General features: G+C 45.5%; 1 protein-coding gene across 2 annotated transcripts in view; it reads left to right on the top strand.

The window, feature by feature from the left end:
• Nucleotides 1-15,507, top strand: part of DSCAML1 (DS cell adhesion molecule like 1) — a 168,033-nt gene that overhangs the window by 8,705 nt on the left and 143,821 nt on the right. For both annotated transcript variants that reach the window (XM_033171598.1, XM_033171599.1), the window contains exons 2-3: nucleotides 1,615-1,932; nucleotides 4,814-4,960. In XM_033171598.1, the coding sequence (XP_033027489.1) occupies nucleotides 1,615-1,932; nucleotides 4,814-4,960 (465 nt within the window). The remainder of the gene's footprint in view (nucleotides 1-1,614; nucleotides 1,933-4,813; nucleotides 4,961-15,507) is intronic.

Genomic DNA, 15,507 nt, shown 5'->3' with positions numbered 1-15,507 from the left:
AAAAAATAAAATAAAATAATAATGCTGGGGGAAAATTGAGGTTGTGGAAGTCCCTTGTGACTTTGTCCAAAGCGGTAGTGCTTTTTGCTTCTTTGCATGGTTGTAGGCGCAGCTGGGAAGGTGGCTGGGCTCTGAGCCCGAGGAGGAGCTGCTAATTCCCTGGCACAGATTGCTCCGTCCTCGATCTTTGTCCTTCCACCTACTTAAAAGTAGCACAGCTAAAAAAAGGAGTCAAATCTGAATGGCTTTGGGGGCCTCCAGCTGATTCTCAGGAAATATCTGGCCCCATCCAAGCACGTTGCAGCCTCCAGCATGTATATAGGTGTTGGTGTGGGTGGGTGTGCTTGTGCCCCTTGCAGAGAAGACAAAAGTGCTTCTTTTCCCCAAGTAGGGTGCTCTTGCCCATATCTGTGATTTAAGCACTCTGCCCTCTACCCCGTGAATAGCACAGTATATGGTAGAAGTGACACCAATGCAGCTGACTGAGCCTTCCTTGTTGGGGTGGTGGTGGTTTCAAGAGGCTTCTTACTGGGCACTGGAGGGCAGCACAGAGGCCTGGCAGATCTTGAAAAAGACAGTGGAGGGAGATGTGCATGTACTGGTAATTGGCTGAACTGACTTAACCCAGATCTTTATCCCTGTGCATGATTGACAAGAATGGGGTGGGAAGGTCCTTGTCCCTCAGCTCCTTCCATTATCTCTTCCCAAGCTACCCTCTACCTGAGCAGCTGTAGATGTTTCCCTCCTTTGATAGCTACTGTACCCTTGAGCAGTGATTCTTCTGAAAATCTTCATCAGTCTTCTCTCTCCCCTCCCCCTGGTATATGTGCTAAGTTACACATGTTCTCAACAACATGACAAATTGGATAAATGGGAAGCTCAATTCTACCACTCATTGTTATGTGAGATTCATTCCATTGTTTGCTGAAATGTTTAGTTTTTTTAATGGATTTATTCATTCTGTAAGAGGGCTGATGGAAAACATATAAGCTCACAGGGAGCTGGAGTACGTACCTCATGAAGTCCTGGCTACCCAGTCAGCTCTTGATTTTTGAACATTTGGCAGATACTTCATTTGAAGGCATTTCAGAAGCTGCTGTCTCATAGCTGTCAACTTTTCCCTTTTTTTAAAGGGAAATTCCCTTATTCCGAATAGGATTCCTTACAAGAAAAGGGAAAAGTTGACAGCTATGTGCTGTCTTTGAGGTTTGAGGGATGCCTGCTGAAGCTTCTGATTCTGTGGTTCTTGTAAATTATTGGAGCTGTAAATCCTGCCCCCAGAGGGCAGACCTCCTGGCATAGCCAAACAGCCGCATTCTGATGTGGCCTTAAGGGTCTGTTTGGTGCTTGTAAGCCAGGGTCTTGTAAATTTGCACTGGGCTCTGAAACGGAAGTTTAGCAGGCCTCTGTTGGCCTTGCCTCTGGAGAAGGCTTCTCAGCAAGCATTCCTAGGAAAGAGCCACTGGCTCATTTCCTTGGTGCTTTGGGTGAGCTAGGGTAGTGGGAGTACCCAGTGGCAATGACTGGGCTGTCTTTTGGGGTTTGCATGAGGACGCTCCTGGCACCACTCCTCATAATGCTTGATCTCCCATTTTCTTCTCTTCTCCTCTGCAGCGCATACAGAAGATGTTGGAACCAGCCTCTACTTTGTGAACAACTCCATTCAGCAGGTGACCTTCTCCAGCACTGTGGGGGTGGTAATCCCCTGTCCAGCAGCAGGGTCCCCCAGTGCCACCCTTCGCTGGTACCTCGCCACTGGGGATGACATCTATGATGTCCCACACATCCGTCACGTCCATGCCAATGGGACGCTGCAGCTCTACCCTTTCTCGCCATCTGCCTTCAATAGCTTTATCCACGACAACGACTATTTCTGTACTGCAGAGAATTCTGCGGGGAAAATCAGGAGCCCAAATATCCGGGTTAAAGCAGGTATTGGCTGACTAGCTGCTCTGGGTCTTGTCTTCAGTATGGTTGACTTCACTTGTAGTGGAGGGAGGATGGTGGCAGTCTTTGGGCCTGTGCCCAGTTATTTTTTAGCTGAACATAGACAGCTGTGGTTGTGTTTGGTCCAGACAATCAGGAATATTTTCTAGGAGAGGTAAATGAGTGTCTGTTGGATGAGTGTCTGAATGCTGACTTTTGAACTGCAGAGAACTCTTCGTTATACTGGCTTCTCTAGACACTTTAAATGAAACCTTTTGGTGAGGTCTGAGCTGGGCCAAACTCCTGTCACCTGTATAGGAAATGTTCCTTTGCAGCCATCCTACTTGCTTTGTGAGCTGCAGCCTAAACAAGCTGATGGCTAATTAAGCAGAGGAAAGTGATGAGCTAGCAGAGCTCTTCTGGTCAATGATTGACAGAGACTGGGTGGGCTGAGAACCCCCAGTGGTTCCATTAGGTAACCTATTAAGCAAACGACTAGCAAAGTGCATACTATCCCAGGGACCAAAGGAGCTTTCTTTCTTCATTGCCTTGCAGCAGTGTAGACTGACATTAAATATCCAGAAGTGAATTATTTACCCGAATTACAGCATTGGTTATAATATTGGGGAGGTGCAGGGCGAGAAGAATGTAAGGACAGAACTTAAGGGCACGGGTTGCACTTGGCCAGAGGAGCATTCAGAATTCTCTTTATGCATTGGTTACCTCCCTGCTTGTGGCTCACACCTGTGAGTGCTGAAGGAGCAATGTGGGAGGGGTACAAGTTGGACCTTTTTATGGCAGATGCTTGCTTCTTCCCTAAACCAGTCAGGACTCTCTTCTGGTTGACATTTTACCTTTGTGACTCTGAAGAAATGGGACTGGTAATTTTTCCTTCCAAATCCACAGCCGGAAATAGACCCTCCCAGGTGTGGAGGTGGGCGGGCAGGCTGTGGTTTCTGCTATGGGTACTTTCCCCCCAGAGTGCCCCTGTTGGCTGTTGCTGGGCCTGGGCCTGGGCAACACCACCTCTTTCTCATGCAGTTGTCTCTGATGGTGATTGCTGCTGGTGCCCTTGGTTTAAACTGCATGTTTAGGACGACAAGCGTTGATCAGCAGTTTCTTTTTGGTGGCTTCAGCATTGTAATGTATGACTTTCTAAAAGACTGATTTGGATTCTGAATATCTTAAGGGGCCTTGTTGGGGAAATCCACCCATTTCTGAATGCCAAATATCAATTTGCATTCCAACACATATTTCCCAATGGGAGGGGAAGGGTTGAATCCTTGAATCCTTGAACCCTTAACTCCCCTAACATTTGTTACCAGTTACCATATCTTCTGGCTAACTTGAGGGTCAAATATCCCTCTTTCCCTGTGGCATATTATACAATTATGTGAGGTATGAAGAGAAAAGTTTTTCTCTCTTTCTCATATAGTACTGGAACCTGAGGCGATCCATTGAAGCTAAACAGAGGACAGGCACAAGAGGAACCACTTCTTCACACAATGCATAGTTAAAACTATGGTTTTTGCTACCAAAAGATGTAGAGATGGCCACCAACTTTGGAACACATGTCTTCAAAAGGAGATTAGATATATTTATACAGCATAAATCTCTCAAGTAACGGTATTTATATGCTACCTGCAGTATTAGAAGCAGTGTGCCTTTGAATGCCAGTTTCTGGGGCACAGCATCAGCAGGAGGCTGTAACATTTGTGGACTCCTTGTAGCCTTTATTTCACCTGGGTCAAAGACCCAGTTTGGCACCCGCCTATGCACATTTGTCAATGGCGCCCCTCTGGAGGCTTCACCTGGGGCAAAAACCCCATCTAGCCCCCTCCTCCCAGGTACAGTTCTGCTTTGGAGCATTTTCTGGCTGTAGCTAGAAGCAGGATGCTGGACTAGATAGGCCCCCTTTGGTCTGATCCAGCTTCTGCCGGACACTTCTTATGTTTTTAATACATTGTATGTAGGCTGCCTTTGAAGGTTGTCTGGAAACTTCAGAATACAGCTGCAAGATTGCCCATGAGCTGTAGTAGGAACAGGTCCCACACTAGTACTTCACCGTCTCTCAGCCTGCTTCTGGACCCTATTCAGAGTGTTGTTTTCGACCTTTTAAACCTCTTGATAACTTGGGACCTGAAGGATCAACTGTTTCCCCATGTACCAGTCTGCACACCAGGAGATCTTTTTCTGGTCCTCCTGCTGAGTAAGGTGCAGCAGGTGATTCCTGAGGAAAGGAGACACCAGCACAGAGAGTCTTGCCTTCACCTTACTTTACTATCGTTTTGGCTCCTGGTCTTATTTCCCCAGGCCTTTTAATCTCTTCTAGATTCAAATTGTGTTTTTTTATCCCCCCCCCCCCGGTTGTCTTATGCTGATTTAATATGTTTTGTGGCTGATAGTTATTATTTTATGTGTTTTGAATTTTTACTCCTGTTGCAACTTGGCTGTAGGGCATTATATACTTAAAATAAATTTTAACTGCTGGTGTTCGTTCTTCGACCAGCTTTCAGCATATGACAGGATAATTTATTTTCTGCACTGTGATACTTTGTGCCTTTGTTTTACTGAGGTTCTTGTTTGTTTTACTGGGTTTATTTTGTGTTAGGCTAGGTGGAGGTTTGTTGGCTCTGGAAAACCAGCTGGTAATACAGCCTGCCCCAATGCACAATGGAAGCCAAACCCTCTGGCCGCTTGTTGGAGGAGTGCTCCCAATTTAAAGCCACGTGCGAACCTGGTGTCGTTCCGTGTGTGCGTGTGCGCTGTAGGATGGATGACTGTGCAGGGTTGTGAACAAAGGGGGTGAAATTCTGCTTGAAGTGCAGCAATGGCTTCTGGTTGCCACTCTGTCCCAGTCACCACCTCCCTGTCTCTTTCTCCCCAGTTTTCAGGGAACCTTACACAGTCCGGGTGGAGGATCAAAGGTCAATGCGTGGAAACGTGGCTGTTTTCAAGTGCCTCATCCCTTCTTCGGTGCAAGAATACGTCAGTGTTGTGTCCTGGGAGAAAGACACGGTTTCTATCATCCCAGGTAAGAGAGGAGGCATTGCTGCCCCTCACCCCCTGGTCCTGCTGCTTCCTTTCTTCTATCACATGATATCTGTTGTCATTCTCTCTCTAGTGATCCCTGGCCAAGGGGCACAATGGATGCTGGCTGAGGATTGTCAGCCCTTTGGCCAAATCCCAATGCCAATGGAGCCACAAGAGTGGTCCCCCCCCCTGTTTTTTAGGAACAGGGCGCCAGGGTGGATTCCTTCCTTCCCAGAGCTGGGCTGCCTCTGCATTTAGTCAGCTCTGTAAGGCTCCTTAGAGCTTGGATCTGGGGGCTATGGTGGTGGACTAGCTGGTGCCACGCTCATGCTGAGAGATGAGGTGAATGTGAGGAGGTGATAGTCTTGTTCAGAGCACCAAGAAGAGACTGGCTGCTGATCCAGGCCAGCATCCTGTTCTCAGAGTAGGCAACCAGATGCCTCTGGGAGGAGGCCTGCAGGCAGGACCCGAATGCAGCAGCTTGAGCTCCTCTCCCTGCCAGAGCTTCCCAGCAACTGGTATTATTATACTGAGACATGCATTGGCTAATGCCTTCCTCCCTTCAAGATAGTGCCCCTGAGCCAAACAGGAGCCACACAGAACCAAATATTGTGTTTAGCCTGGAAGTGCCTTAGAATGAAATCCATCAAATGGTTGGGGATGTTACTTTGAATTGTTATTGGAAGTTAACACTCAAATCAAAGAATCTGACTTGTGTCTTGCAAGACTTTAATTGGTCTTTAAGGGCTATCTGGAGAGAACATTTGACCAGCCTGCCTCAAAGCTCTACTTCTGGAGAGATTGCAAGGGTTTGGGCAGACCCAGAAGAAGGAGAGGGGGGTGCACCAAGGATTGCGAAGGGAGATCCTCCTCCCCCTCTTTGACCTTTTCAGTGCACACTCTGTATTATTAGAAGGAAAAGAAAACTGATTTTATAAATTGCTCATTGATTTGTGAGCAGTGCTTGCCTGAGGCAGCGTCTGCTTTGGTCTGTTGGATAATGCTCCTGCGCAGCTTCTGTGTTGGCTCCCGAAAGCTGGGATGAGCTTTCTGGGGAGCACACACCATGTGGTGATATGCTGTTATTTTGGTTGCATTTCTGGAGTTGAGGTTCCATATTAGAAGACTAACCCAATCAGAGAACAGGCATGGAAACTGTGCCCTGATTTCCAGAGTGCATAACGTGTAATGATTACAAAAACTAACTAGGAGAGAGAAACTATTGATCTGTTCTGATGGAAGAACCACCTAGCCATGGTTCAAAGCCTTAGAAATGCAGTGAGATTCATCAGCAAGTTCTTGTCTTATACCTTGTGTTGCATCTTCCCTTCGAGAAGACTGCCATTTGAGTAGAGGGACATAAGGACAGTGGGTAGGAGAGGGCAGCTGAAATGCTCCTCTCTGTTGCTGTGTTTCATGACTGCTTTGTGTCCATTTGTTCCCTTATTATATAAGGACTTTTTTCTGGATGATGTAGCTACAGACATTGAGGTGCTATCTGATGCTGCCTCTAAGTTTCTCTAGTGTGAAACCATCTTGTGAAGCTCCTTTCTCGACTCCCCTGCTAGATCTTCCTGAGCTGAAGTGGTTAAGGCTGCTGTTGTGAGCCTTGAGTACTGGTGACTCAGAGGAGCCTGAAGGACCTGGGGGAATAGGCTGCTGCACCCTAGCAGACCTGAAACTATGATAGGGCCACACAGGCTATCCAGAGAGCCCTGCCTTTGTAAGCAAGTAGTGTTTGGCCAACCCTGCAAAGACTTGGCAAGGGCTTTGCCCCAAGGCCTGTTCATTGCTGCTGGATGTTTGTCCTTGCAAGGGTCAAGAAATGCCTCTGGTTTCAAAGCTGCTTTGAAGAAGCCTGCAGCGGAAGCTGAGAGTATTGGATGTGATGCCCGAGACCTCAACACTTTCTCTTGTTGGAGACCTAAACTGTGGGTGTTTCCCTGGGCAGGCAGTGTACTCAGGTTTTTCCTGTTCTTGGAGGTTGAGCAGACCTCCTTGCAGAGTGAGAAGCCTGCTTTCTTTCCTCTGCTCAGTAAACTTGAGCAGTTGCTAACAATCTCCTCCTTATCCCTGGGTGGGCTGTGCTTCTCATAGTTGTTAGGGTCCTCAGTTTTCCAAACAGCAGTGGGATTGCAAGAGGGGCTTGTGGCGGAAGGGGTGACATCATACTGTAGTGTCTGCTATGAAGCCTCTTGGAAGCAGAAACATACAGTGGCTGCTCCCCTATTTATGTTTGCATTTTTCTGCATGAGAAACACCTACTGTAATTCAGGTTTATTTGAATGCTGTCTTTCCAATCCCTTACTCCTCCTTAAGACTCTTACAAGATGGAGGAGTAGTGGATTTCACCACCACCACACACACACACATTCATCCCCATCCTTGTGTTTACCATCTAACCCGATGTAGAGTTCTGGAGAATTTGAAAGTTTGCACACAATTTTGTGATATTTTGTTTGGCCAAAGGTATTGCTCTAATGTGGCTATTTGAAGATAAAACCACTCATATCCAGTCAGACCTGTTAACAGTTGGAGCAGTTAGTATGAAGTTTCCACAACATGGAGTGTGTATGTACTCATTGCATGATAATGTGCATTCATTGCTAGGTGCAGACACATTTTGGGGGAGCTGTACACAAGACATTGTCTCCATGCCATCCTTGTTCCACACTATTCACTGATTAAAGCGCATTCTGCAGGATTGGTTTTAATCCATTTTGTGTTGAGAGCATTTGATGCACACTACTTAGGAGAGAAACAGGGAAAGTGTGGCCTTGTGAATTCTCCATGATGTCTCAGCACCTTTTGATATCATGTGGGAGGCATGGTGATACAGTGTTTTTGCTCCTACATGCACTGTTGGTTCCATAAATTAGTGATGGAGGATTTCTGCTTGAAACCATGACCCTTGTATCATGAGGGATCTGCAGGGATCCACCTTATCCTGCACACTCCTCAAAATCTGTTTGAAGCCTCTGGGCTTCAGGTATTTGGAATGCAGTGCTTTCAGTATGTTGATGGCCCTCAACTCTGTTCCCTCTTGTTGGGTGAAGGCTATGAAGATACCAAGCCAATGCCTAGGTGCATTAGTGAGCTGGATGAGGGGTAAGAAACTGAAGCCAGGATCTTTTGCTAAAGGGCAGTATGTAAATCAATTAAATAATCATCATAAGCTGGATGCTGACATGATAGAGGCACTGTGAAGAGTTAGTTCTCAGGCTGGGGACATCCATGGTTGCCTTCTTTTGAACAGAGTTGCATTGGCCATGAAAAAACAAGTGCACATTTTGGGGGTACTCGTAGAATCAATGTTGTCACTAGAGACCTAGGTGGCCTTTGTGACAGAGTGCTTTGGCCAGCTTTGGTTGGTCCACTAACTGTGAACACATCTGATCCATGCTCTGGAAACCTTCTGGAAGGATCACTGCAATTTGTTATATGGGGCTGCCATTGAAGATGACACAGCAGCTTAGACTGTTGCAGAATGCGGCTGAATGCAGAAGGTGGTACTATCTGACTTATATACATTACATTAATTTGAAAGAAGCTCCCTGGCTTCCTTTTAGCTTCCGAGTCTAATTCAAGGTGGTGTGCTTACTATTAAGGTCCTAAATGACTTTCGACGCAAAGCTGCAGAACAGTGGTTCTTCCCCTATCAGCCTGTCTGTGTCTTGGGAACTTCTGCCAAAACCCTCTTTTAGGGGCCTCCTTGCTCTGAGATCTGGAACTGAGCAACAAAAGAAAAGGCCTTTCTTGCAGTGGGTTCCCAGCTGCAGAACATCCTCTCTAGAGAGGCTCACCTGGCACCAACATTGCTATCTTTTCAGTGCCAGTCAAAAATGTTTATTTCTCCCTGGGCATTTTAATCGGCGGTGAATTAATTTTATGGATTGTATTTATTGCTTTACGGTTGTACTGTTTTGTTTATTGATTGCACATTGTCCTTGTACATTCAATCAAAAAGAATGAAGGGCAGTATAAATACGTTTAAAATAAATAAATGCTTGGCTCTGTTCCCAGGAACTTGTGTGATGAAACAGTGTCTAGGGCAACCTGGGACTGACAACGAGGGCCTCCAGAGGTTGTTGGACTCCAGCTTCCTGGCCAGCAGGGCCAATGGTCAGGGATGGTGGGAGTTGTAATCCAGCAACATCTGGAGGATCCGCACACCCTACTGTAGAGACTCCTGGTGGCCCAGGCTGTCCCTGGCCACTATGAAGGCTGGTTCTTGCCTCTGGGTTTCTTGGTTGCCCCTGCTCAATTTTCCTTGGGTCACCTTGGGGCCTCTGTAAGGTTTCTGTAAGGAACCTATCATGGCATGAATGGAAACTAGAACAAACCTGCCCAATAGTGAATCATGCACCAGGTGTGATGTTCAGGTGTGGGTGGGAAGGAGGCTGTTTGTCAGAAGAGGAGCCCTTTGTCTTTCAAGGCAGTACGTGGTCTGTTTTAATGAAGTTCAGTGGCCGAGTTCAGCTTTCCATTCCAAGTTCAGCTTTGGAATGTGATTTGCTGTGAGACAATGTGCTTCCCCAGTTGCCTCTGCCGGGAGTGTAGGTGGCTGTTCTTCTTTAGCTCCCCAGAAGTATGTATATTGTGAAGAACCCACTGAGGACCTGTCTTTAATAGCCCATCATTGCACAGTGGCAGCTGCCTGCTTTGCATTGGTTCCAGGCTGCTGCAGCTGCAACGGTTTCTCCCCCACCCCAGCATTTGTTAAATTGCTGGCTGCATTATTTGGTTAACTTGGTAACATTGAAATTTACCCTGAAATCAAATATAAATTCTCTTATAGAAGGTTATCCTATACATAAATCACCATTAGCCTGCCTCGTTTTTGTTTAATGCCTGCCTAACTGTGCTGCTGTCTAAGAATGTGTGTTTAGTCAAGTCAAGGGTTGCAGAGAAATTATAGGTTTTTCAAAAAGCCATTTGCTTTGTAGGTCCTCACATCAAAATCAATCTTGCTGTTAGTTCTCCCTCCCCCTACAAATATAAGGTCCCACTCCCTCGGTTCTGGCATTTAATGAAGGGTCATGTTAATTCTGAATTAAGCCAGTGAGGCTGTCCTGTGCTTTAAGGTTATGGTTTTGAACTTTGTGGCTGGCTATGGATCTTGATCTGTTGTGGTTTAAAAATCCATTATTTATATTGGGGTCAGCTCTTCACCTTGAGTGGGATGTATTCAACTGAATTTTTTTATCTTCCTGTTTCAGAAGCCCAAGGGAATGAGGTTCCATTTCTGTAAAATATGCCATCTTCAGCTTGCAAAAAAGGGGGATCTTTTGAGCTGAGGCTCTGCCCCTTTGTCAGGCAGTGCTTTGACTAAGTGTGGGTGAGTCAGGAGGTTCCTGATCCCCAGTTTTGAAAGGGAAGGCTGTGGATATTTTATTGTAGGAGGTTGTGGGCCTCAATATGCCCAGATGTCAGTGGGCAGCTTGAAAAATACACTCTTTGTCCCAACCCCCTGTGAGAATGTCAGAATTGGGCTTGCTTTGGTACTGAAGGTCAGGAGTGTGAAGTTTAGTCGCATGCTGGATTGTGCCCTCTGCCACCATTGATCACCAATTTGAGGACATCATAGGGCAATGAGTTTGCAAAGAAGAAGAGCCTGCACACTGTTTCCCTCCATCGCTGCCATGAGAATGGTTAGGTAGAAAGCTTAGAATAATGAAATAGGTAAATGGTCCGTCACTGACTGGTTATGAACAGAGAGCAGGTTGTTTGGGCTTGGAACAACAATGCACTTTGGAGTCAGATATGGATAAAAGGTCAATTGTGTGAATCTGAAAACTTCTTCATGTGAGGAAAGCAGAATAAAAGCCTCAGTGAAAGCGAGAGGCTTTTATTGGAAATTGGTTGAGATGGGCTTTTCCAGAATCCTTGCTCAGACACCCAGCATGGTTGGAGCCTTTGACCTGTCAGAGCTTTTTTCTCCTTCTTGTACCCCAGTGTGGAGTTTCCCCCTCCCTCCCTCCGCTCTTTTAATTATAAACCTCACCATAATAAATAGTACAGGAGTGCCTGTCTGCTCTCCTCCTATGAGGTGAAAGATGGATCCAGTTAATTTGGCTCATCTTTGTGTGTTTGGTGGAGGGGTTACGGTTAACCCATAACTTCACAAAGAAAAATCCTTTTTCTGCATGAGATCTTCTTGCACTCTCTTTTCTGTCTCTGCCATGTGCTAACATTTAGTCTTTAATAATCTGGAAGCAAATGAAATTGTATATTTTAAAAAATCATTTTATTTTCTCTGCAAATATAATGAGTGCCTGGAGACTCAGCGTGAGGCTACCCAAAATTAAAGCTACCAGGAATATTTATGGTTGTTGTGCTCCCATTCATATTCAGCTGCCTGCGCTGAGCCTTTGCATCGCGGCTTGGCTGCCAGCCCCAGCCAGGTGGTGTCAACAGGCCCCCAAACAATGCCTACGCACAGCCTAGCGGGCAGAGCTGAAAGCTGATCCAAGGCACGGCCTCGCCTGGGCACAGATAATTCCGCTTTGTCCTTCCTCAATGAGCATTCTCTTTAGAGGGCAGTGATCTCCTGCTACCACAAAAGGCTGGGGTGCTGATCACCACAATGGGGGCTGAAAGATGATTCTTGTTTGCATGTCTTCAGGGAGGGGGCAGGCAGCAATCTGTGGCAGAACATTTCCAGCTGCTGGCTTTATAACTCTTTGCCTGCCTGCCTGCCGAACAGGACTAGTTGGGCTTAATATAATCATTTTCTGTGGCGAGCTGCTGCCTGAGGTTTGTAATGTCAGGATGAGGAGCAGCAAATTTGCATGCCTTCCCAGGTTGCTCCCAAGAGTGCCTGTGATGTTTTGCATTTGCAAGAGAAGAGAGCAAGTGAGAATGGACACCAGCCTTTTCATGCAGGAGAAGGCCATCAAGGGCTTCTAGCCATGATAATTCGGTTTTATCTCCACTGCCATTGTGCCTCTGAATACAAGCTGCAGGGAATTGCAAGTATGGAGAATGCCATTTTTATACTCAGGTCCCCATAGGAATCTCATTGTCCACTCTGAAAACAGGATACTGGACTACATAGGCCTTTAGTCTGATCCAGCTGCATAGCTTGTCTTAAGTTCTTGCGTGGAGGTGGGGCGGGGTGGAGGAGGAGGAAACACCAACAAAGGTGTTTCCTCCTCTAGCTGTTGGGGATCCTGAGGTTTCAACTGCAGATTTTTGTTGCCCAGAGAGCTTTGGTTATGGGCTGGACAGAAATGCCATAAATATGTAAATTAACATTCTTAGGCAGTTTACAAAGGCTGTGTTGAAGGCAACTGCAGCTTCCTCTTGGGAGCTGCCAGCTGAAAGCAGGTGCATTGGGAAATGTAAACAGCTGAGAAAGTGAAAAGGACTTCCAGCCTCACTTGCCAGCAGCAGGTAAACTGTCCACCCATCTCTGGGTGTCTTGTACAAGCTATTCATTGCTCCCTGGGTGGGGGAAAGTTTGCACATAAAGGCTTCCTTCTACAATGTTCTCTTTGGTAACATTGGCACTAATGGCGTCCCATTTCCACCTGGACAAACAGTGGTTGCCAATTGCAGCTGTCCTAGTGAACACTTGCTACAGGTTTGCCTGGCTTTTCTCCTCTGCCTCTTCACAAAGCAGCTGTTGTGCTCTGGTGTAAAAGGGAGAGACCTCTGCAGGGAACAATACCTGTGACTCTTTCCCAAAAGCTTACCATATAACCGTATTGCTTTTGTGAAGACATCAGATTGACTCCCTCCTGTGACTCAAATATCACCATCAAGATCAACTCCATCACATTATTGGCCATTTACATAGGAAGAGTCACAGGTTTCCCAGGGCCTGGTATAGGCCAAAGCTTATTGGCTTGGAGAAGAGGAAAGATCCTACCCAATAATGACTGGAAGCAGAATTGGGGTGGTAGGACTTAAAGCCTTGTGGAGAGCACGTCTATGGAATCAGAGACCTGTAGGATGTGAGAACACACAGCATGTCCTGCAAGGTGACCCAGACCAGTCTCCCTTCCTAGTTTTTGCTAGGATCTTCTGTGAGCTGGCCCAGGTTACTCTGCAGAAGGGATTTGTTTCAAATGTTTGCCACGGCATGCAAGCTGCACTTGTTGAATGAGGCCAATCTTTTGGAAGTCTGGAGGCAACCTGCAGCTTTTGATTTAGCTTCCCTTCCTACCAAACCTTGCAAGTCTTGACATGTATGTAAAAAATAGCTCTTCTGGTCCTTGGTGTAAGAGCGTGGTGAATGTGATGTGCAATGTGAATGATCTGCTCCCTTTGTTTGAATATATTCAGCACATCTCTTTGGGAATTCCTGCTTGTGCTTGATGCATTAAATGAATCTCTTTGGGGTCTTGCATGGGAGCTGTTTCCGTACCCGGTAAATATTCCCTGGTATTGCGCTGATTGGTTGATTCGTCACTCCACCTGCTTCCTACAAAACCCACCCCTCCTGAGGCATCTTGCCTCCTGCCAAGTTCCCTCCCAGCCCCCTGAGAAATTGTGCTCAGGCCAGTTACGGCAGCGGGAAGGAGCTGAAGGTGTTGTCGTTGTTCTCACCAAATGGGGTGAGATTCTGTCTGAAATAATCCCATCCTTCCCCGGAGTCTTGGTGTGAATTTTATCTAATCACCATGGCAACAGATAAAAAAAGGTGTGAGCACCACATCTCCCTCTCTCTCTGCTGTGATAATTCAGATTTAGATATTCAGATCAGATTGAAGATTTCAAATGGAAGAGGAACAACAGAATGTTGACTGCTGTTCTGGGCCCTGGTGTGTGATGATCCTGCCCTTTTGGAGGATGGGATGCACACATACTTCCTGCTGGTGTGTTTGAAATATAATTAATTTGTCAAATGTGCCCTGATAATCCAGTTACATTTTTGATGCAAACATGAAATGTAACCTAAATAAAATGCATGTTAGCATTCTCGGGGAGGGATTGCTTACTACTTCTAGATGCTAGACAGCAGCCAGCCTTTCTTGAAAGGTCTGGAAGGGTTTAAGAGACCCTGTTTGGAGCAGGTGTTATAAAGTATGAGGTGGTTGTTGCTGGCCAATATCTTCTGCTCCTTCCTGCCAGCTAATCCATCTTGCTCCTTTTCCTTGGTCACCCATTCTTGTCCTTTGTAGAGAGAGCCATCACCCCCCATTAGTACTTCCTGCTCCCAGAGTTTTAATTGGCAATTAACTCCTGTTTGCTTTCCTATGGCAGGGCCAGGCATTACAAGTCCACTTCACATGTAAAGGGCCCCTTCTGTTTCCAGGATTTCTGTATTTATTAGTTTTAATGTTGATTCTCACTCCGGGCTCAACATGGTTCGCTGCAGATGCTACTATGTTGGCTATCCCTGGTTTGGTGGTTAGAATGTTTGGCTTTAACCATGGAGGCCTGCCGCCTGGCTCAAATCTTTGCTCGTCTACAAAGCTTGCTGAGATACTCTGCTCTCTGCAAGGTTGTTGTGAGGAGAAAAGGGGAAGTGTGTTTGCTGCCATGAGCTGCTTGGTGGAAGTGTGAAATAAGGAATAAAATGAATGTCTAGTAACCAGTACAAGAACAGTGGCTTATTTTCCTGCATTTAAAAAAGAAGTAATACATATTTATATTCACAAAAGAATCATACATATTCATGATTGCAATAAAACAAAAGACGTATAGGGTTGAATAGTATCCTGATGCTTTTTAACCCAAAACATCACAACTGAAACCCGTCTTTTACAAATACATTTGAAAGCTGTTACTCATTCTTCTGTAGTATATTAATTTAGATAGTATTGCTGTATTTCAAATTATTTTAATACCATTACAAAACCAGTGGGTCAGTATTATTCTTATAATTGGGGGCTATAAGAAGGTTAGCTATAAGAAGGTTAACTACCAATTCCAAGTCCACATCAATAATTTATTTCTTTAGATAGCCTAATAACAATATATTTGGATCTAATGCTAAAAAGATATCCAGTCATTACTCTGATTAGATTCTGAATTATACTCCATAAAGTCCAGATTATAGAGTATTCTCAAAATATATGTTAAAAAATATGCCTGTACTATTGTGTAAATGTGGTTCAATCTGCATGGTGTTAAATGCCATTGAGGGCTCATCCATATTTCTGTTTGTGCTACAATTTCTAGGCACAGGTCATTGATTTGTAGCATGGATCCAAGCAGGTTTTTTTTTTGTCCCACCACCTTCCCTGAGAAAACCTGCTGTTTACTGCTGAACTGGAACAAATGTCAATCGAGTTTTCTGTGGACTGACGTTCGTTCGTTCTGATTCATTGGTAAGCAAGCGGGTTTTCCTGGGGAACACAGCAGAACAAAACAACAACAACAACAACAACAACAACAACAACAACAACAACAACAACAACACAACCACTCAGACCCATGATACTGAATTTTAAAGACTTTTTTTTTGAAAAAAGTCTGCTGTTACTAAATTCAGTAGAATTTTATTTCAAATCCATTGCCTTGGTCTGATTCCTGCCTAAATCTTTTGTCATTTCCCTAGAAATGTATACCCAGGATACAGTATATACTGTTTCCCTA

Source organism: Lacerta agilis, chromosome 15 (genome assembly GCF_009819535.1).
Source record: "Lacerta agilis isolate rLacAgi1 chromosome 15, rLacAgi1.pri, whole genome shotgun sequence".
NCBI lineage: Eukaryota > Metazoa > Chordata > Lepidosauria > Squamata > Lacertidae > Lacerta > Lacerta agilis.
This window is presented reverse-complemented; position numbering and strand designations above follow the sequence as displayed.